This window comes from Microchirus variegatus (assembly GCF_963457635.1).
Source record: "Microchirus variegatus genome assembly, chromosome: 10".
Lineage (NCBI taxonomy): Eukaryota > Metazoa > Chordata > Actinopteri > Pleuronectiformes > Soleidae > Microchirus > Microchirus variegatus.
In genome coordinates, this window is record NC_139811.1 from 10,240,474 (window position 1) to 10,263,303 (window position 22,830).

Here is a 22,830-nt window from a genome sequence, read left to right on the forward strand (position 1 = left end):
CTGTTTCTCACTGCACTAGATTAGCCCAACAGCTGTAGTAAACAACTGCATCCAGTTGTCACAGGTTTTTTTTTTATTGTCAAGGTGATGATAACAAGTTCTGGTTTAAGTACATATCACATAAAGATCTAGAGTCACCCAGCATTTACATGTGGTTCAGTTTAGAAACATCTCTATGCACCTTTGAGTCACTTCAATTACTAGAAAGCATCATATTTGTGCCAAGAAACAAAAGAAGGAAAACTGGATGCACCTGCAGTGTGGATGTCATCTGTTTATATGTTTACATGAGTGTGTGTGTGTGTGCGTGCATGTTTAAATACCCTGTCAGCAGCAGCTCTTGGTGTTTGGGTGGAGGCGCCAGGTTTTTCCCTCCACATATGGGCCAAGTCTGCACAAACAGAGATTAGAGAAACATTAAAAAAAAAAAAAGTCCCTCATATTGAAAAAAGCTGCAAAGAAGAGAAAATAAATCCAAATTTTGATCACATCAGCCTGAGCCTTTCATTTTTTACCATGAACCCAGCTGAAAATATTCTGGCCTCCTGGATAGGCTCCTCACTTGTATTTTTTGCCTTTTCATTTTAAGCTTTATCCATCTAAATATCAAGAAGGAAAGATGCTCTACTGAAACAGGATATAGAGACAGACTAACAGAACATGTCACGTTATTTACCTGACTGCTTTCAGGGACAAAGAATAGTTTAGAAATTCAAACTACATTTAAGACTTTGCTGGTTCTACATTCTTTTGATGCTTAAAGCTGCAGTGAGCAAGTTTAAGTTGTGTTTGTTGATGATGTAATTATTCTGCCACTGTTTGGTTTTCGTGAACAGAAACTATTTATATGCCAATTCCTTCATCTTAAAGCAGTCCCTGTCAAGCAAAACTATCAGACCTGACTGAGGGATTTTTTGTGTGTGTACACAGCACCAGCAACGGCTGTTTTTATTAAGTTTTTTGCAGCGCAGCCACTGGGCAAAACAAGACCTATAAACACAGCTAATTAGTATTGTATGAACTCATCTAGTCGAATGTCGGTATAAAGCCTTTCTGATGCTACAGTATGGTTACACCAATTACTTGTATTGCATGGGAAAAATGCCCAGATGAATAAACAAAACACACTGACATCGTGTCTGTTGACTTCCACAGAGCCAATGCCAGTCTCGCTGATTTGACCCTGCACAGAAGACACAGGCAGCCAGGGTTTACAAGCACATCAGCTGTGTGTTTGTATAATCCACTGCTGATCAAACGGCTTATCTGAGCTGCAAAGCCTTTAACTGCCTACACCTGCTCTCACAGTTCACACACACCAGCAGCAGGCTGATTGGTCACACTCTTGTAGTTTGACGAGCTGCCAGACTGTGAGCTAAGATGAACAAGGAACATGAGTAATAACATTGTATCACTGGATCACGTGGATCAGTTTCACTTCACTGATATTGTTCTTGACCGGTGTTGATGGCTACATTAAAGCATGAACCGCTTGGCTATTGAACCTACTCTATTTAAGGTGTTCTCAGGTTAAGTTGCTTACATGCATCTTGGATTTCCTGTAATTGAATATTTCTACTGTCATGAATATACCAATCCACAGTGGGATTTCTGCCAACAACGAGAGCAGTTCAGGAACACTGAAATCAAAAGCTGATGATGTCAGCAACTGAATTCTTATCTAAACAGATAGAGGAAAGTTTTTAATGATACATTACCAAGGCCCTCTTTCATTCACTGAAATTCTGTATGTCTACCTTCATAAAGCTTACAATTTTAATGCAATATTTAAATAATTTTTCAAATTTTCTTTTTCACCATTTTAATGTTTTTATGTGCAAATCAAAAATGTGCATAAGACCAGGCTGATGAAAACCTGCCTCATGTTAAAGATAAAGAAAAACAACAGTGAAACTAATTTTATAGTGGTCAAATGTTCTACACAAAAGGATCCAGGGGTTACATTTTTACAAAAGATCACATTGTGCTGCTCACTTTGTTTGTACGTTGGCAGCCCTGCTGTGCTTTGCCAGCACTGACCAGCCTCTCCCACAATTTAGGAGGGACACTGGAGATGTGGCAGGAGCAGGTGATAGCTGAAGAGTGCAGTGGGGCCAAGTAAGGAGTGGGCAGAGTAGGCCACCCCGGGGTCTGGAGGTCAACTACAACCAATTCCTCCTCTAGTAGCACAACCACTGCCGAGGGGTCATCGAACTCTGTGAGAGTGAGAGAGAAAACAGAGTGTAAGATGACATGAAAGATGAAAAGATGACATGGATATGTATCCATAATTGTCGGGCAGATCCTCACCTTTCTCCTGCTCTGTGCAGTGGACAGTAAAGAAGTCAATGACTCGGGATGTGAAGTCGAGAGTGACGTGGTCCTTGTCCTGCTGAATGGTCAGACAGTGTCGGTCACCGTAGCTGGCTCTGGGCATCCCTCCGCTGTATAACAGCACGGGAGAACTGGAGCGAAGCACACAGAGAAGTTTAAAAGCTTCATTTTAGTCTCATCTGGTTCAACACTAGATATAATATAATATGAGTAATTGGAATCTTGGTTTTCTTTTCTTTAATTTGAATTTAAATAAGGGAGACAAACAAACACCCTCATAAGTGAAAAATAAAGCTCACCCCATCTGTGTTGTCCTCCACAGGATCTTGCTGACGGCCTTGCAGGGAAATGGACCTGAGATAGAAAATATGAACAGATAAATTATAAATTATAAAGCATGGCAGAGACTAAAGCATAAGCAGAAGCATTTAGAGCTTTCATTTTCAAAAAATGTTTAGAAGGATCATCTCTGTGTGGGTCTACCAGCACAAGCAAAACAAGCTGCATTGGACCAGTTAAAGCTAAAATTAGACATGAGTGATAATAAAATTTAACCTTTTATTCTCCTTATATACACAACAGCATTCTGTCCCATTAATGACCTGGTAATATTCAGATTATTATACATGTGACAGATGCAAATACTGTATTTGGACTTATTCTGCACTTTTGGCTGTTTGTTTCATCGAGGACCAAACAAACAAAGTACCCATGTCTTGTCATCATTGGCCCTTTAGCAGCAACTATGGTTTGGATGTTATGCAAGGAAAGATTAAAAATATGAGGCAGGACAATACAAGATTCTGCACTGTCACTGGAGTGTGATACTGTCTGTAATGGTAAATGTTTTGAAGATTACTTGATTTTACACACATTTTGAATGTTTATTGTCACGTCAAAATAAAAGTCTTAATACATGCTGAAACAGGAGGGAGAAAAGAAAAGCAGCCTGAAAACAGAGAGAGGAAACTGGCAGCACAGAATTCATTTGCAACACCTAGTTTCCTGCAAAAGCGTGTTTCAGTTGGTCTGTATTTTCCTCACTGGTGCAGTAAACAGCAGAAATGTAAGTTTTGCATGTATCGTTGTTTGAGTGCGAGTTGTTAAAGTCAACATGAACCACTGAACATAGACCTCCCATAATGAAAGACCCTAACTCTCACCCTAACAGCAAGCCACTACGAGTCGCAATAAATCACTTGACAGAGCTCACGCTGCCATTGTCAAACTCTGTACATTCGTCTTTTGTGCAAAACTACCACCAGTCTAACCGACTAGGATGACAATATGTTCAAGCATGCTTTAAATAGATAATGTGGGAAACACAAACGTGTAGAGTGTGCATTTATGTGTGCATTTCTCACCATATGGGATGGTGGAGGATACTGGCTGGTGGCTGTAGGTGTTGCCACTGGTAACCGGCCACACAGAGTAGCCCCCGTCGTTATGGGAGCTGACAAACAACTTTCCGGAGCGTTCCCACACAAGGCTCTCCAACTGCTGCAGGGGAATTCACACACACATTAAATATATAGAGAGCCTTTAGTTTAGACCAGGTAGTTTGGAAGTGGAATTGGAGCTAATGCATATAAATGGCCCAGACACTGTTTTTAACTGGCCTTATACCCGAGTCCATGTTACTCAGTGTACTTTAGTGAAAATAAAGTACATCAGTGTGCACAAGAGGTGGGCAAGATATAACGACTGTACAAAGACAACATCGTAATTGTTGTTTTAAAGACATGCAATTTAAATTGTTTTGCAAAAACCAATGAAACATACTGTAAAACGTCACACATTCACTGAATGCATGCAGTAGAAGCCCTCCTTGCTGCAGCAGTGAGCAATATTCAGTGTCACTAGTGGGCCTACGTGATATTTTAATGTTTATAGTATACACTAGTTTTTTTGGGCCATATTACCCACCCCTAGCGTGCACACAACTTAACTCTGAACCAAACCAGGTACCTGCTTTCCCAGGAAGAGCTGGTCAGCATGGCGAGTGTTCAGATCCCACAGGACCACCAGCCCTCGACTGTAGCCGATCAGAATCTTCCCTGGCTGCTGAGGATGTTCCTGAAGAGACTCCACAGGCCCTAAAGATTTCCCACATCTGTAATCATCAGGCAGGCTGCAGAGGAAAATACAAAATCAGCTTATTACTTTATTAATACTGCATTCTCACAAAACCTGCCTTATATTATGCATAATACAAAGAAAACAGTACAAAAAAACACCCCAACAACACCTAGAAAGGGTTAGAATGAGTATAGTTTAATCAAGAGAGAGCACAATACATCTACAGCAGGCTGCTCCAATAACAACAATTACTACGAGTGAAATCAGCACCAAGCTGGAGCTGAGCTGCTGGAGCTTGTGAAGTAAACATTCCTTGGAGACAGCAGAGGAATGCAGAACAGGACACACCCTCAAGATGTCAGAGGATTCCCTTAGAGACGGACAGGGAGAAGACAGAGACTGAATCGCATGAAGCAAACAACAAAAGGAGGAAAAGGGGGGGAAAAAAGGATTGCAGTTTTATGATGGATTCTTAGTTGTGGATGAGGCAAAGCACACACAGAAAACTGTGGTGGGGTTCACTGAAAAAGCACAGGGGCAGAAACACATAACACATTTTCAGGGAATCCAGCATCCAGGCCCGGTGATGAGCCCATGTGTGTGTGCGTGTGTTTGAGTTTTCATTGGAGAAACAGCTGAAACACTTCCCCAGCCGGAACACCACATTTTGGCCGCCGGTACAAAGCCTCACTGTCTAAAAGCTCCCCTCCTTTGCGAACACGTGAACACACACACAAAACCTTATCAGGGCTCTCGTTAAGCCTCAGTTCTGCCATTTTCCCTAAACAAGTCTAGTTAATGAGGGGTTTGGCTAAACAGTCAGACAGTCACAGCAGAAAAAAAAAGGAAACAACAGAGGCACTATGATGCTCTGCCAAAGTATCAACGCAGGAATTTTGTGAAGAATGCAAAAGCATTGAAAATGAGAAAAATAAAATGTAGCATATCCATAAATAAAATTATATTTAACACTGAATAATGCACCCTTTCAAATGAGTTCCATGATGAGTACACATTGCTAGTTAATTCTTGGGATACATGTCTGTGCACTGACACCACAGTGTTTTTCTTCAGTTCAGTCTGCTGAACTTTCATGCATGGCTCCACAGGATCGTATGAACATTGGGGGCTGAAGAAGATCAACACTCTTACCCTGTAGATCTACTTAAGACCACAGTTTTGTCTTTTGTTTATGTGGTTTTTTAAGTGTTTTTGCATTTTACAGTGTGTGTGTCCTTCACCACATTGTGTTTGAGTTTGCAGGGTTAGGTTTAATTCTGACGCATCATTAGTTCACACAGCCTATTGTGTGAGGTTTTAACATCCTGGAAACTTATTTGTCATATGAAATATTTAATCTAGGAAAAATATAGCTTTATTTTTTTCATTTTAAACTCATTAAATACGATTATGTAAAATCCTGTTGGTATACAGCAATATGTGACATCCCTTTTTTCCCCAAGTGAGTCAACACAACAGCTCTACCTCACATCCATAAAACTTGTTCATATCAAACTAGGACTAACAATATTGTTCTTTGAATTTACAGCATGTGATGTCCCTCACTCCCTTTCCTCCTCTCCAATAATAGAGTACAGTGTTCTCAAGGTCCCTGAACCACACGACCCTGACCTGCCTGCTGCTTTTGGGGGTCAACAAGGAAACTCGTCTCCACATGCATGTATGTGCCTGACCTGCTCAGCTGGAGCTGAGTGGAGGAAACAAGAGTGTTTTCAGGAAAGACATACTGTGAGGAGGGGGGCTAAGTCAAAAAAGGAAGACAGTTTTAAGCAGCGAAAGGGAGGATTATTAATGAATAATTGCGTGAGCCAAACAATGAATACTTCGCAATTGCATACACTGATTTAAACTTTTTGATCTATCCATTAAGTTTGCTTTTAGTCTCACCTCTGTGTGATGTGATCCTGAAGCAGCGTCTGGTCATCTTTTAGCGAGAGGCCGGGCAACTGCAGGAAGTACACGCCACCTCCCTCTGTTCCAATGCAGAGCAGATCGCACGAGCGCCGCAAGAGGAGGACAGTCACCCGGGTGACACTGGGAAGAGAAAGAACAGTATATCAACCTAAAAGTATATCAATATCTATAGGATGTTTAAACACCCTCTTATATACAGTACCTGCAGCTCTCAATACCAGGTCTGCCAGGGAGGCTGTAGTTGCCCACTTCCTGGAGAGAGACCCCGACTTCTTTCTTAACTCCTCCCACTTCTCTGGGAGTCCCTGCCACCAGCTCCCACAGGTGAATCGTGTTATCGTCCAGCAGTGACAGCAGACGACCCTACGACCGGTCAAGTCAAATATGATCATCATCTAACATCAGTTTCACCCGGTTTATAAGAGATTTACAATACACGGTAACGGGTACGGACGTGCAGCTCACCTGTCCGGGCAGGAAGTGGATCTGTGTAACTGTAGCGGTGTCTTTGTGTAGTCCAGTGAATTCCACGCCAGGCGCGCCATAACTGCGAGGATCCCGTCAAGGAAATGTACCGAAAACCTAGAGCTCCCATCAACCAGCAGGGTGTGGTGTATAGGGCATGACATGTGCTTCTGTTTTTAATTTGTGTTCTCAATTAACTATTTGATCTAATGTTTTAAACACACAACAATCCATCGTCAAGCAAAACTTGTACATATACAGATACCTTGACAAGCAGTTTTGAATTAAAAAGGCATTTTACAGAAAGTTTTAAGACTTTCTTGCTCATAAATATAATGATAATTCCTGAGTACAATACTCAAACACATCTCCTAAAACCTCATTCTATTCTGTGCCCAATTCCTGAGCTCACAACTCTCAAAGCTGCAGTCCACTATTTTACTACGTGTCAAGTGCAGTGCCAACGTTGCCAAGATAAGCACTTTAGACTCCCACTATGATTTTCACACATGCATTTTAGGTTGGACAAAGCCTCTTGGATGAGAGAAAAAAAATCCAGTTCCTACGATGCCATAATGATTTTTGGGTTAGTGTGATCTGGATGAATGAGAATCTACATGGACGTGGAGGTGGAATTAGGGTAAAAAGTCCTGACCAAAGGTCATGTCTGACTGTGAGGAAGCTCATGGGCTTCACAGGGACCAGACACAGAAAGCACAAGTCTACACCAACTGGTTTTTAATGTCTCCTCCAGACACACATACCATGTAATAAAATATTAAGACGGTGTTGACACACACTAGTGACAGCTCAGCATCATCGACAGTTTACCACAGACACACACACTGGCAGGCAGAGAGGAATATCTTAAGCATCAACACTTTCAGCCAAAACCTTTTCTCTTTAAGTAGCATTAAAATGTGTGGCTGCCTAGGAGGACTGAGATCAAGTCTATGAACACAGTTAAAAGTGGTAATTCTGAGCTGTAAAGCAGAACAAACATACTGTTAAGTTGTAATAGCAAGGGAGGAATCAGGACTCTATAACAAAGCTCTTAGCAATTACCAACACCAGATGACGCAGATGCTCAGAACCGCCGCTCTCCAAGTGTGAATCAGTGTAATCAGCAGCAATCTTCACAGAGCTCGTCCTTTGTTAGCCCAGTAAATGAAGCTGAGCTGATACAATAAAGACTGCTCTCAAGAACTGTGACGCCAAGTACACAACTAGGCTAAATTTGACTAAACCGTGAATTACGCGCACACCCAGATACTAGCAGGGACACACAGTTTGCATAAGCCTGCTGGAATGTGGGTTAAAACACGTATACTGTGTGCAGAGCTGCTTCTTCTAAATGATTCTGTTATCTGGTAAAAAATGTATAATCATATCATATCATAACTAGACAAATGCTTTCCTCTTTCATTTATGTTCCTGGTTTTACTTTATCAGATTTCTCACATTCTTAGCAGGAAAAAGGAGAATTTTTTTTTCAAATCCAGTTCACTCCTTTCCTCTTTTTCCCTCTTTATGACAGCCAGAAAAGTCAGTGATGTTCCTTCTACACCATTCTATACTTTCATTTTAACCTCGCTCTCCAAGAATTAAATCCCTCCCTGTCCTGATCCCCCAAGTGCTACAACAGCAGGCTGCCAGTGTTGTCACTTCCTGTCCCTGGGTTTTATTTGCTGCAATAATACATGCCTCAGACAGCTGGAGACAGAGGTGTGTGAGGAACATTGACTCATGGGTCATGACCCACAAGTCCACATAATGGCAGACACAGAGAGAAAAAGACATATGTGAGACAAATACACACAAGACTGACATCACAGCCAGTACTAGTCAAAAAGAGTTGAAACAGAGAAAAAATAACTAACATGCTACAACTGCAACTTCAAAACAACTGTCCGACTTTTATGAACTTATTTGTAAAAGGGAATGTCAAATACAGATAAAGTCAAACTTTACCAATTGACCCGGCGGTCCGGATAATATGGCGCACTGTCGTTTTTTGAGAAAATTAAAGGCTTTTAAGTGCGCCTTATAGTGCGGAAAATACGGTATATTATATTTGGAGAGTAACATATGTTTCCATGTTTCCATATTTATACAGCGCTAAGTAATCTGGTTGCTAGCTGCAGTCTTGTATTTACTGGACAGTAATTACGATCATGTAAGAAAACATTTAAGTAAGTAACGAATGTCTGTCACACAAAATTTGAAGGATCTTCTCTTGCTCAATGAACTGGATTGTTTTCATCCGGCAAGAGACCATTCACATCCAAATGAAACTGTAAACACTGGATATTGGTCACTCAGAACAGCTTAATATTGACTTGCAGTGATTCTTCTCCTCTATGGGGACAAGTGGAAGCAAATAAATTCAGCAACATGCTGCTCTCACTATGACAAAGTCACAAAACGCTCTAATTGTAGGGCTCTCCGTGTACAGCACATTATGCACTTGCCCAAGTGTTGAGAACATCATTAAGGATGACTTATGGTTTCTGCACCGCTGAACTCCCAAAAGTGCATTGCGTCACAAGGCATAGTTGTACAATACAACCTTCCAGTAATATCCCTCTCTGTGTAACTGCTGAGTCTGTTCATGTCCTTATCTTATGCATGAGCATCATGGTCTGTCAGCTTCAAAGCCTGACCCTTTCATATATATTTCCCCTATATCCAACCTGTCAGCAAGTGAACAGAAGAATCATAGCAGAGTGAAAATGATCAGAGGGACTGAAAACACATTTACAGTGATGTTTTGTGCCTCTATAACAATGACTACAGCACAGTTACATCCATCAACTTTAAACTGGCTGTGCTAAAAGAGAATGCAAACCTGTCAGCATGTGGAGAAAAAATAACACCCACTAATGACTATTTAGGACCGTCAGAGCCTTGACACTTGGCTGGTCTGTGGCACCTTTTACAGGATCCTGGGTACTGCTAGTTCCGATTTTAGACTCTGTCCATCCAAGGACGGTGAGCTCTAAGGCAAAGCAGAGTTTTAAGTCACAGAACAGGAAGTGAAGACAAATTACATCAGTGTATGAGGAAGTAAAAAAGTTTTTTAAAAAAAGAAAAAAACCTTAATGAGGCGCATGGTTCATAAAGATGACACACTTTTCCTGGATGTAATGATGTCAGAGGACAGCTGGGGGAGGGATTCCTGGTGATGATTGTATGGTGTGTGTGTGTGTGGATGTGTGCATGTCTTTAGTAGGCTGTGTGTGTGCGTGTGCGCGTGTGTGTCTATATGGGACAATACTACAGGTCCCATATAGGGGATAGACAATAAATGAGTCATTGTTCCCTCCTCGTTAAAGTTGCTTTGGTCATAAACCTTTTTTTTGGACCGATAATGAGGAAATGTCACCGAATATTAACTCTGTTTGATTAATCAATCATTCTGAGTATATCTATGTACTACAGTTCACACCATGCAAACAATACTAAGGAACACAGTAGTCAACAAACCAACGAAGAATGCTCAATCCCTTACTTTAGTCATTCTGATTACACCTCTGATAAACATCAAGTGCTGATGTAACTCCCATTGCAAATAATACAACATAAAATACTGAAATTCAAGACATGGACTTAAAAACATACTTGAATAAAACAGAAATGACAGATGAAAGAAAATCTCAGGATGTCATAACCACTACAGGCAGGTCATTTCTCAGAAACAATGACTCAAGACACTAATTCAAAGGCCTCGCTAGAGCACAAAGAAAAATTAAAGCACGAGAATGAAGTGAAACAAGCAACCAGTACACAGAAACAGTGTTGATCTGCGCAAGTTAACCATTTATCAACCCTGCATGTAGAAACTAACAAGGATCTGCCACACTGGTCTCCAGAGAAACCTGAAATGCACACACTGGATGTCTACAGTAACTCATAAACACACACACACACACACACACACAATGTGCAATTGCCCGGTGATGCAGAGAAAGAGAGCGTTAGCAAGGATAAAGCGATTTCACGGTCTGAATACCGACAAACAGAAGGCATTGTCCTCCATGCGGACACACAGACCGACAACACACACACGTACTATGAATGAGATAGAAGACAAGGACGGACAGGAAGGAAGGATTGATGGATCACTAAACACAAGAATCAATGTGCAAGTCACCACACAAAGAAAGAGGATATGACTATCTGGGCCAAAGACAAGGCCAAAAAAAAGTTTAAAAAACGAGATGAAGAGTTGACATTCCAAACTTTCCTTCAACTCCCTGTCCTCCGTACACATAACAATGCACACATTAGAGACTCATCAGACGTCTGGCAAAAGGCAGTCTACAACAAGACAAGCCAAACAACTCCACCCACCCACTAGAGAAACAATCCGGTCTCATTTGCATCCTCTGCCTCAGCTAGTGCCTCTTCCACCTCCCACACTCCCCTCACTACTGTCCCACTCAGCTGATGCACACTCTGCCTCACAGTCAAAAAGGACAAAATAACTAAGTCACGATACAGCACAGTATAAACTTCAACTGTAATGATAGCAAAAATTACTGTTACTTGAGAATCCTCACACTTTGATGGACAAAACTTTTTTTTGGATGGTTTGGATGATTTTTGGATTCAGGTCGCCACTATCATGTATAGTACCTTCCAGGAGAATCAATAGATATTCAAAATCCTTCATTCCTTCTGCTATCAGGTTATTAAACTCTCATTGCTGTCATTCTAAATGATTCAGTCAACATAAATGTCCATCTTTCCATTATTTATTTAGTTTAATAGCTTGAGTACCTTATGATTATTTGTCCTCCCTGATCTATGTTTCTTAAAAACATACTATTACCAGTGAAGAGTAAGAAATGCACACTAGAGGACTTAACAGTATATCATGCAGTCCATCATTTTAAATAAAATGTGGAGAGTGGGCAGAGTGTGAAAGAGAGGAGACCAAAGATGGAAAGATAAAATGAATGTCACAGGTTGAATCCTACACATTTTCTCATAGGCACAGCACCCCCCGTGACCCTCCGGTGGAGGAAAAAGCGGTAGATAATGGATGGATGGATACTGTTAAATACTTGCAGACAAATTCAAGATCTCTCCATACCTTCCACCCATCATTATTGCTGAGAGCTTGTGTACAGAATCGGGTTCCATTCATAGTCAATGACGGTCCACACTCGACATTGGCCTCGCTTTTCTGTGCACCAGAACCCACATTCCATTCCATTCCATTCAACAGAATATAACGTTCTACCGATGCATAACACAGTCAACAAAGGCCATACATAGGGGTTCATGCATAACCTGGCAAATATGGGTGGATGACAACATTTGTCACATGGACCAAAGCAGATGGATGGACACAAAATAAATGCAAAGTTACGTAATGTGATATTTTTTAGTAGTCCACAAATAAACCACAGTGTGAGCAACAAGATCACAGCACATTAATGTGACAAATGAAAAGAAAAGTTGGAACCTGTCGGGGAAATGGCAGGAGAAGTCAAGAGCTACAGCCCAATTGAAATGGGAAATGAGTGTTACCAAAAATTACATGGGGAATTCACTGTTTTTACCACAAAAATTTTGTTGACTTCAAGGATGGATAAACAATTCAAGATTCCTCCACGTTAAGCTAGCGCAGCTGTCACAGTCAACTCAGGTCACAGGCAGGAAAATGTTTGTCGGGTGTCTTTCGTTGCAAGACAGCATGACACATTATGACAGTACAGTTTCCCTTGAATTTTCCAAAATTCTGACAAATCGCTCTTGAGAGAAAAAAAACAGTAATACAACTGATCAACTGTCAAAATACGAACGAACAACAACTGCAAATCACGACCACACAAAGCTGCTGGTGTTGAGAAGAAATACATTAAAGTGTCTGAAACGAGTGAGAGAAAAGATCCTTGCACAGTTACTACGTCATTTAATAGTGGGAAATCAATTTATTGACTGAACTGTGGCCTCAGTGTCTCAAAGATTAAGCCATGCACGTCTTAGTACACACAGGCGGTACAGTTGAACTGTGATTGTGTCATTAAAACAGTTATGGTTTACACTCGGTGACAATATGTCCCCCCTTACAGCTTGTTATTATGTGGCCTCTGGTTTAGCTTGCAGTTAGTTTTTAGCATGTTGAGTGCGAATATGAGTCCTCCTTCCAGCCTTCTCCTCGTCAGTTGAATGTAAAAAAATGGGAAATGTGACACATGCACACAGCGCTCAAATCGAGTCCGACTCTGGTCTGACTGACTCCAAATCACAGTATCTGTATACTTGTATTCATTACCTCTTTCGGACCTTTTGTCGCATTAACTCTGACCTTGAAAAAGACCAGTTGTCGTTATGGAGACCAAAACCTGGTCCAAATGCTGCAGAACCTCAATTCTGAGGAACTGGTTATGTTTTGGGTCAATATGTGAATAGTGGTTAGGTTAAGGTTGGGGTTAGGCGTTAACTGGTTAGGGATAATGCTTAGTTTCAGCTGTCCAGATGAATGGAAGTCAGTGCAATGTCCGAACAAGAGTGGCTGTGCTAACCTCCAAGTGTGTGCGAGACCAACAGGATGTCACACAGCCAAGAGAGCTGACAGCTGGAGCACACCCACTAACACAAACAGATCAAAGCTCTCTCTTTTCTGTGTGTAAATATTAGCTCGTTGCTCTGGCTGTTTGATCAATGACGCCACAGATTCATGGTCAGATTTACTGTGATTCAGCACATACTTCTTCAGAGAGGGGAGCTTCCTCGCTGACCCCAAAACCAGTCAGACGTGTGTGTGTGTGTGTGTGTGTGTGTGTGTGTGTTCATCAACGGATAGCGCTAGCAGTTGTTGTTTTTTAAGCTTTCGCTCAGCTGATAACTAGCACATTTCTAGTCAACCTCTGGTTTTCTGCTGTGCTGAGCTGCAGACTTTTAAAAACCCTCCAGTCTGTAAGCACTTCTTCTCATCCCAGGCAACTGCACTGGTCGTCTTGGAAACCAATTCAAAAGCTCCCTTTATTAAGACTAGACTCGGCAACAAAGCACTTACTCACCCTTGCACACACACACACACAAACACACACAGACACACACACAGACACAGAGGGAGGGTTAACCCAGGGCAACGCAACATGCATTCCATGACAGGAGACGGACTTCTCAAGATCGCCCCTCCACCCCCACATGATCTCTGTCAACACACACACACACACACACACACACACACACACACACACACACATACACATACACACACACACACACAATAAAACTCCACACCACATTGTCCCCTTCCCTCTGCTGAGCCCCAGTCTGTGGTCGAAGCAGAAACTCTCAGGGTGTAATATGACTCTGCTTTTATAAACACAGGGAGAGCAAAAGAAGCAGAAAAGGAAAGAACAAGTGAGAAACTTGATCGAGAGGCTGAAAGAGATTGCATGTGAACAAATCAGGCCGACAATGAAAGACAAAATCTGTATTTTTTTTTTGCAATTTTCCACTCTTGATTTGTAGCAACCGGACGACTCTTTATGGAATTCGCCAGCGTTTCTACTCACTGTACAAAACCGTTCAGGCATCAGAGTGTGAGTGTGAGATTTAAACCACACATCTGGCACAACAGGCTGGAGGAGTGTGTAACTGTGTGTATTACAGTACGAGCAGGTATGCTGGCAAGCTCTTCTAGGTCAAATCCAAGTCAGTCAGTCTGTGAGATTATCAGGGAATGTGGACATACACACACACACACACATTGGCTCAAAATAAAAGCCATCACAACTCAACCTCCTGCTCCCGTCTGTCGCCCACTGATGCCCTGGCGATAGTTTATTAACTAATTATTTTTGGTTCTTGCTTCTGAAATGTTAGGACTTTCTGTAAAATAAAATAAATGTTGTATCACATTATAAGAAAGCAAGTACAAGTGGCATCAGCATCTTCTACAAAAGTAAAAATAGGAGCGACTTTTCACATTTTTCACACAATGTAAGAACCTGAAAGTGTTTCATTAGACTGTTCAAGGGGACATATTATGCTTAATCAACTTTTTAATAATTTAAATCCTTATATTTGGGACTCTGGAGGCCCTACCAGTCAGCAAAGTGTGAAAAAAGATGACTCACTCCTTATCTAAGTACAGGAGTTGAAACACGCGATGTTGACTTCCGCGCTCATTGGGACGCCACAATGCGCTAAACTCCAGGAATTGTTGTCTCGCGGAGCGCCACTTTGTCCGTAAAACACGCAAAAGTGCTAGCGAGGGAAACGGTAACCTAAAACCAGAAGTCCGTGAAGTCCACAAAGTCCACGAAAAGTTCTATTCTTGGCTCCACAGTGCAGCACAGAGTTCTACACAAACTTCCAGCCTCAGAGGATTTATCTGTCCAGTGGATACATGTTATATATGACGGCAATGTGCCTGATGTCATTTCCTGTCCCTTAAGTTTAATTTTACTTTAAGGTGGACCTAAAGAGATACGACGAAACCGAGCGTTCTGAACAGGGCTGTTTTGGCAGGGTGACTGAACTGCTGCGGTGCTTCATCCTTATGGTATTTTGACCAAAGCATGTCACAGACATGTTCATTAGGACACCAGGGAACTAGTTTAACTTGGAGATTTGGGTATATTATGACCCCTTTAATTCACTGACTAATTGATTCAAAATGCCTAAAAGGCAAAGTGTTTTGTTGAGACATCTAATAAATGAAATGTTAAACACGATGTTGCTGTTTTCAGTTATATTCCTTTCAAACTTTCCAGCAGATATACCCTGTGGAAACACAGCATATGTAGATTTTCCAATAAATTCCACCAGCAGCTGGGACACTGTTTAAAAGTAGGATGTTGCTGTACTGGTCATTTTTTGCTTGAGTAGAAATACCATTGTACTCCTACATTTTTTCGCCTCCCCCTCTTTCTCCTTCACAAACCCCCCCCTTCCTTCACTGCCTCTGTTTATGTCCATCTCTCCCCTCCTCCAATTCTCCCTCCCTCCCTCTGTCTCTCTCTGGGGTGCAAGTGCCTGGTACCACCAGTCTCTCTCCGTCTCTTTCTGAAAGCCGCAACTCAGAGGAGATACTCTCTCACACACACACACACACAAACACACACACACACACAGCCTGAAGTATAAATAAATAAATACATAAAAACATACATACGTACATAAATAAATAAATGCTGGCATCTGTTTCAAATGAGCCATGGGCCAGGTCATTTTTTTTAAAGAGTCTTCATTTATGCAAATGTTTTTCATGACACAATCTACCTTCATGAATAATTGCTGGTCCTGTGATACGGATTTAGCATTTTTAGCATTCTCACACACACACTTGTACAGTCTAAATAACCACACAGTTTGTGTGAACACACATTCATGTGCTGCTAGGTCTGTGCTTTTACATGCTTTAACCGTATCCTCCTACACTCACACGTACAAAACAAGCACGTCAAACTTGAACCATGTGTTGCCAACAAGTGATTTAACAGAACACAGTTATCACACTGTACGATTTAAATTGTACATGTCTTCGCATTTTCGAAGGATGACTCGAAATCAGCCTCACCTTCCTAAACAAATGGAAATGCGACAGTGAGCAAACCACAGCACACCAAGAACCTGATATTAGCCTTCTGCTAATTACAGAAGAGTCATTGTAATCATGGTCTTGTTCAGACATGGTGTCAACGCCCCTATCAGGTCATCTATTCACAAAATGGACGCATCCAAGATACATTAAGATCAAATATTGGAGATGGTCAGCAGTATATAGAAGCATTCTCTTTTAGACATGAAACTGAACTTCTCTTGGCTTCTCTCTAATCTCATCTGCAGGCTCATTTCCCAGTGAGAATATAGAAGGAGAAACTGTGGAGGATCCTGCTTCCCTCCAATGCTCAAGCTAGCCACCACCCACTTATCTGGATCCTCAGGAGACTCACGCACATCTCATCCAAAAAAATGTCCGGCTGTTCCGAATATGTGCACAGCGATCTCCACTGAATGTCCAGACCACATTTCCTGAACATTACCGAGAGTTCAAGTCTTCCTCGTCCTGGGTCACACTGATGGACCCCTCACTCAATCGCTGTGTTCTGGCCATTTCACTTTCACAACTGGTACAGCGTCTCTGGTGTTTTCATTTGCGGTCACTGTCACAGTATCAACACTAAGTTCCAACTGACATGCTCAGCCAAATTATGGTTTCATCACAACACATCACGATCCAAAGCATTACTAATATCCAGAATGTCTTTGCTCGAAATGTTCCAGCTCGTCCTGTTTTGCTCCGACACAGAGCTTAACGCTGTCACCGCCAGCGTTAGAGGTCAGATTCCAACTGACCACAAACTACAAAAATGCATTTATGGTATTTCTGGGCCTCCAAAGCTTTGGGGTCTTGGTCTCATTTTCATACTTGAGGCTGACAGTTCAATCAGCTATGAAAACATTGTAGTCACTATGTTAATTGGAGTGATCTGGAGTTATGTTGACAACATCCCATCCGAGTGCTGCAGAGCAGCAACAACATCAGTCAGATGATCAGAAGTGGTAAAGAAATCCTATTTGGACCATTTTATTAGAATTACTTAAATAGAAACCGAGTGTTGTTAGTATCCGAGTGCTTTTTTTATCTGAGGCGCATCAGACTGTCTGAAGTAATTACCGTGTCTCCAGCAGAGGGCACCGTGAGTGCAGCTTCGATGCACTTTGAATACCCTCTTGGCCCATCAGAAAGACAATGATGTTATGTTTTTGACAAGAGTAAGATAAACTGCTGGACACTAACAAGACCAAAGCATCTGAGACGCCAAATCAGCGGATTCACCAATCGGGTTAGGTGGACGAGGCATCACAGTTGAACCTAACACATCTAATAAGTAAGTCAAAATAAATAATGGCAACATGTTTGTGTGTGTGTGTGCCGGCAGAAGGAATATACAAGTATCTTTAAAGGAATGACGTGTCACAATATATCTGTTCAAACTGGATTTCTGGACAAAGTAACAGCCCTGGCTCACATCTTTAGTCAGTACTATAGGCTACATTGCAAGATCTATGGGGCTCAACATTCATGTTACTACAACTACTACTACTTCTTTGATATCAGAACATTTGTTATACTAGTTCATGTTATTATCACCCAAATAATGCACAGATATAAACGTAGAGAGCTAATCATCCCTTCACAATTATTGCTAGATACGTGGGGGAATTACCTCATGGATGCAGAGAGTGCACCTTCCTACAGAGACAGACAGCACACACAGCAATGCACTGCTCTACTGAACTGATGTTATATAAACAGCTCTGCCACAGATACAACTGTTCCCTCCTTATGTATAAAAACGCTCTGAGAGAAAACAGCAAATAGAGAAGACAACTTACGGCTCAGTTAGCCTAAAAATAGAACAAGAGTGTCGAAGCTTCATGCGGATGTGTTATTTGAATGACAATGACTGCAGTGGATTTCAATCCACACAGAGGACAAAATCTTATTAGATCATGAAATCGAGAGGATGACAGACGCATGAATCATAGACAGCTCCGTATCTGTACTGCAGAGCTAGTGTTGAGATAAACAGACCAGCATCTCAAAAGATACAGAGTGACAACATAAAAACAGTTTTAAGACACAATCAGCCACCATTAATTTTTTTTAGTACGTTTCTCACCGACAAGGCTTAATAGGTTCGATTTTGGGATCACATTTTGACAGTAAACCTCGATTGGTCAATCACACAATTACCTTGACTGATGGCCTCCACAAACACCTCTATGGCACGTATGAGCCCGCCGATGATAAAGGATACACTTTGATAGCTCCCGACTTTGTGCCAATGGCCATAAGTTGCAGCTTGGGGTCAAAAGCCAACGCACTGGGTTGATGTGGAAACCCATGCTCCACAGTCTACAGGAGAAAGTCGGTCACACAGAAAAAAACAGAGATTAACAATAACATATGTCACAAGAAAACAAACGCCAAAAATTCACCCCTTTATGTCTGTCAGACTGTGCAGTCAGAGAGGCGTCTCAAAGGGACAACTCCCTTAATAAAGTTGGAGGAAAGAGCTTTTTATCTCTGACGTCAGCAGTATTACTTTATTCTCTGTTAAATGAGATTGACATAAATTCACAGTTTTTTCCGAGATTGCTTTGGAAAGCGTTTTGATCTCCAGAGGAGGGGAAAAAAAGAACAAACAGACATGGAGAGAATTAAAACTGTTAAACAGGTCAAGTAGACTTTAGAGTTTTTGTGTCAAAGACCAGTGACCGCTTTCTGTGACAAACAAATCTGGGAATATAAACGTAGTACTCAGAAATGAAGTCAAATATTAACCTTAACTCTGGCTTTCCCTGAAGGAGATACTAACACAAACACAACACATCAAAGTAACACTCCTGTTGAGAGACCACCTCTGTGATAGTTGTAGCAGCTGGTGATGGACACGTGTAACCAATAGTTCATGGACTTGAGACCAGACACCACCAATTTTCTGTCATAGCAACTCTGCTACAGAGATCCACACACACAGGTCTGTGCAGCTGTCCTTTTAAGAACTCGCATTGACTAATATTTATTTGGACAGCCTCAACAAAATATTGTCTCAAACTTTAACTGAAACTCAATTAAAACATTAGCCCTAAATCATTAAATAATGGCCCCCTTTTCTCATTGAAAAAAACACAGAGAATATTCTTCCTTTAACTTCACAATCTGCTGCTTTTCTTGAATGAAATCCTTTTTTTGGTTTTTGAAGTGTTGAACTGACATTTCACACTATTTGACATTTTGAAAGGTCAGTGTATTGTTTTACACTACATGGGACTTTAAATCATTGTTTTCTATTAATTCCAAAAAATTATACTGAAAAATAATCAGCAGACTATTTGATAAAAAAAAAACATGAAATCATTATCAAAAAGACCAGTTAAAATATGCTCTATATAACAATATTTAAAAAAAAATACACATTGTTCTGGATATTTAATCCCCCCCACACACAGTTTTATCATTGCTTCATTCCGAGTAGGGCTGAGCAATAGTTGTCAAATCAAATTTGCAATTTAAAACTGCAGGTTACAATTTAATTATTCTATTTTGATTGTTCCATGTTCTAAACTCCATAAATCCAATCCAAATACAGTCTTCAAGTTTAAATTCTTGCATTAGGGTAAAGAGTCAATATTTCATGGTGTCGTGTATTCCTGTTTTAAATAGATTACAATGTGAATGCTTCACCGAAATTTCAACTTTAAAACATTGCATATTTTCTCCCCAAATCATGCATTTTTAATCCCGAGCGAGGGTTCATGTTGTGTCACCCTCCGCGCAAGATAAAATGTGTCTTACACAAAAGAAACATTTGAACAGGCTGGAACACTCTGCTCTACTTTTTTGGGTGACACGGTGACACTGTGTCAGCACAGCAGCCTCCTCTAACCTGAGGTCAAGGCTGTGCTCAACTTAGATTGAACAGTACAAGTGTGTTGTGTGCATAAATGTACAAACCCTGTTGACAAAGACACAGCTCACCCGAGACATTACCTGCACCTGATATTTGATATACAGCTCACAGATTCGTAAAGTACTTTGACAAAAGATTTCTATATTTTTTCTATCTGTATTCTACCTTTATTTGCTTCACATATGTAAGAGGATGCAGATGAACTATTGATACTGGTTTTTATAAACATTACTGACATTACCAAAACGGTCTTACAAGATATTCTTTATAAAGGCTTTAAAATAATAAGTATTTGCTTAGTTTTTGTAGACTAAGCCTTTAAATATGTACTTCAAGCAAGGGCCTTCGTTTAGGCGGCTGTCATGTTACTAAACTTAGAAACCAGCGAGAGCACTGGTATTAAAGCAGAAGCTTACTTTGCTAACAGAGAACAACAACAACGCCAGTTCCAGTTTGCAAAGGCCACCATAGATCCCCGAGACATGTGGGAATATGGAGAGGTGAGCCGAGCGGTTCTCCATGTGTTAAAATCCTGCAGGCTCAACGCCATTAGATGTCATTAATACTTAAACACTGTCCAAAATATATTTATAAATGATGAGGTTGTGGCGGTACTGAAAAGATGCAGGCTCCCCCGTGGCATCTGAAACATCGATTCGATTTCCTAATAATGGAAATACACCATGGTCATCTTATCGTCAGCTTGTTTTGTCACAATGTGTGATGATATAATTTATATTCCCATCCCTGGTGAAGACTTACTGTACATGAACTAGTTGATATCCATGTGGATGAGCTGTATGAGACTCGACACCCGTGGCTTCAACCACAGACCTTCTAACACTGAATCAATAAGGAGCTCTGAAAGCTCTGGACACCACAAGCTAAAGGCAGCGGGGAAAGCACTTGTGTTGTGTTGTAAAGTGTGTAGATATTGTGTGGCACAAAACCATCAAAATTGTCATCATACGGAGAGCCACCTTATGTATGCATCTTTAACACTGCAGTGTACTTGAGTTATTTGCACGCTGAAAATGGGCTCTGAGGTGCAATGACTATTCTACCGATCGTTAGTGATTTCATGATTTCATAGTGTATGTATCCCACGGCATAAGCAATTCTACGCTAAACAATGCTTCATCGTAGCCAACTGAACCAGCTCAGAGTGAGACATCTCACTTTTCCCAAATCGTTGATGCGCTGATAGCACATGCTCACAATCGCTAACGCCAAACAAAAGGTCCAAAGTTTGGGAAACATGGCATACTTTCCACAGCCAAAGAAGCTGTCACGTGCACAAGGTATTAGCTGAACCTTTACAAGAGAAATATGAACATTCGAAGCATCATTTTGTAAGATGCAAACGCACCTCGGTAAGATAGTTAGCTCCCATGCTAGTAGCTAGCCTATCACTGTACATGTAGACAGAATTGCCTTGACGTTAATCAAAGAAACAAAACACTGTTTTTTTGTGCAATTCATAATCTGACAAGTTCGGCTAGTTGTTACAGTAGTCGATGACTAGTCAGCTATCAAAATAGTCGTTAGCTGCAGTGCTACGGTCAAGCAACACTGTCAAGACCTGAGTGAGGGCGTGTTTGTGTGTGTATACAGCAGCAGCGCAGGGAATAAAGCATGTATCAAGCACGAGGAGTTTGCTGGACAACTGGGGTTTTACGTAACATACTCGTACTCTGCAGCCATCTTGCTTTACTAGCTTTGTTTACGTAAAACTTATCGTTTTAATACGTGCAGTCAGAATGTCGACGGGTGACACGAGATCTAAACATCGCTGCTATACTGAGAAAATGCAGAGTCATGAGCAGTCGGTGGGCTTAATTGTGCATTGTGCAAACTCACTGGATAATTGTCTGAATGTATCACACATTTGTTTATCTTTAAAAAGTTACGCACTACAGCTTTAAGTATGGAAGTATGGGTCGCCCTGCAGCATCAAACTGTAGGGACACACAGCTCAAGTCGGATCGTCTGAAGCCTGGTGAGTCCTCTCTCCCCCTGTCTCTGACACAATCAGCTGCTGCTGCACAGAAACACACTCACTCAGTCTCCCTGCTTCACTTTCAACGCAGGCTTCGCTTGGGTGGAAGCCAATTAACAGGCCACTTTACACGCAAACACACACTCACGCATATCAACAAAGAGCACGTCCCATGGGGGAGAAGTGTGAAGCTAATTTGTGTCTCTCGCTGGAAAACAGACAGTGAAACAGTGACTGGAGCAAACGCTGCACTGAGATAAACTTCAAGTATGTTCACAAAAAAACACTGTGTTTAGTTTTAGGGGACAGCTAACTGAGGAGGAGACGGGGAACACTCACTCTCCCACCTCCTCATCATCATCATCCCTTCCCCGTTGTCCCGTTACTTTACCTTGTTGAAGGCGAAAAGCTCCTGTTTTATCTTCTCCCTCTGCGGGTCGGTGCCCTGCCGACGAAACCTGAACTTCATCATCTTGAAGCCGGGTAGGTGGTAAATCAGCACCGGGTGGGTGGGTGAGTGAGTGGCTGTGTGGGGGACGGAGAGGAAAACGCTGAGATAACAACCAG

General features: G+C 41.4%; 1 protein-coding gene across 1 annotated transcript in view; it reads right to left on the reverse strand.

The window, feature by feature from the left end:
* Positions 1–22,777, reverse strand: part of llgl1 (LLGL scribble cell polarity complex component 1) — a 33,899-nt gene extending 11,122 nt beyond the window's left edge. The window contains exons 1-11 of the mRNA XM_083896171.1: positions 22,655–22,777; positions 18,609–18,706; positions 6,814–6,895; positions 6,551–6,711; positions 6,322–6,468; positions 4,303–4,465; positions 3,699–3,834; positions 2,634–2,688; positions 2,311–2,465; positions 1,996–2,216; positions 324–391 (exon numbers count right to left, since the gene is read on the reverse strand). Coding sequence (XP_083752297.1) covers positions 324–391; positions 1,996–2,216; positions 2,311–2,465; positions 2,634–2,688; positions 3,699–3,834; positions 4,303–4,465; positions 6,322–6,468; positions 6,551–6,711; positions 6,814–6,895; positions 18,609–18,706; positions 22,655–22,735 — 1,367 coding nt within the window. The 5' untranslated portion in view covers positions 22,736–22,777. The remainder of the gene's footprint in view (positions 1–323; positions 392–1,995; positions 2,217–2,310; positions 2,466–2,633; positions 2,689–3,698; positions 3,835–4,302; positions 4,466–6,321; positions 6,469–6,550; positions 6,712–6,813; positions 6,896–18,608; positions 18,707–22,654) is intronic.
* Between the last annotated feature and the right edge of the window lie 53 nt (positions 22,778–22,830).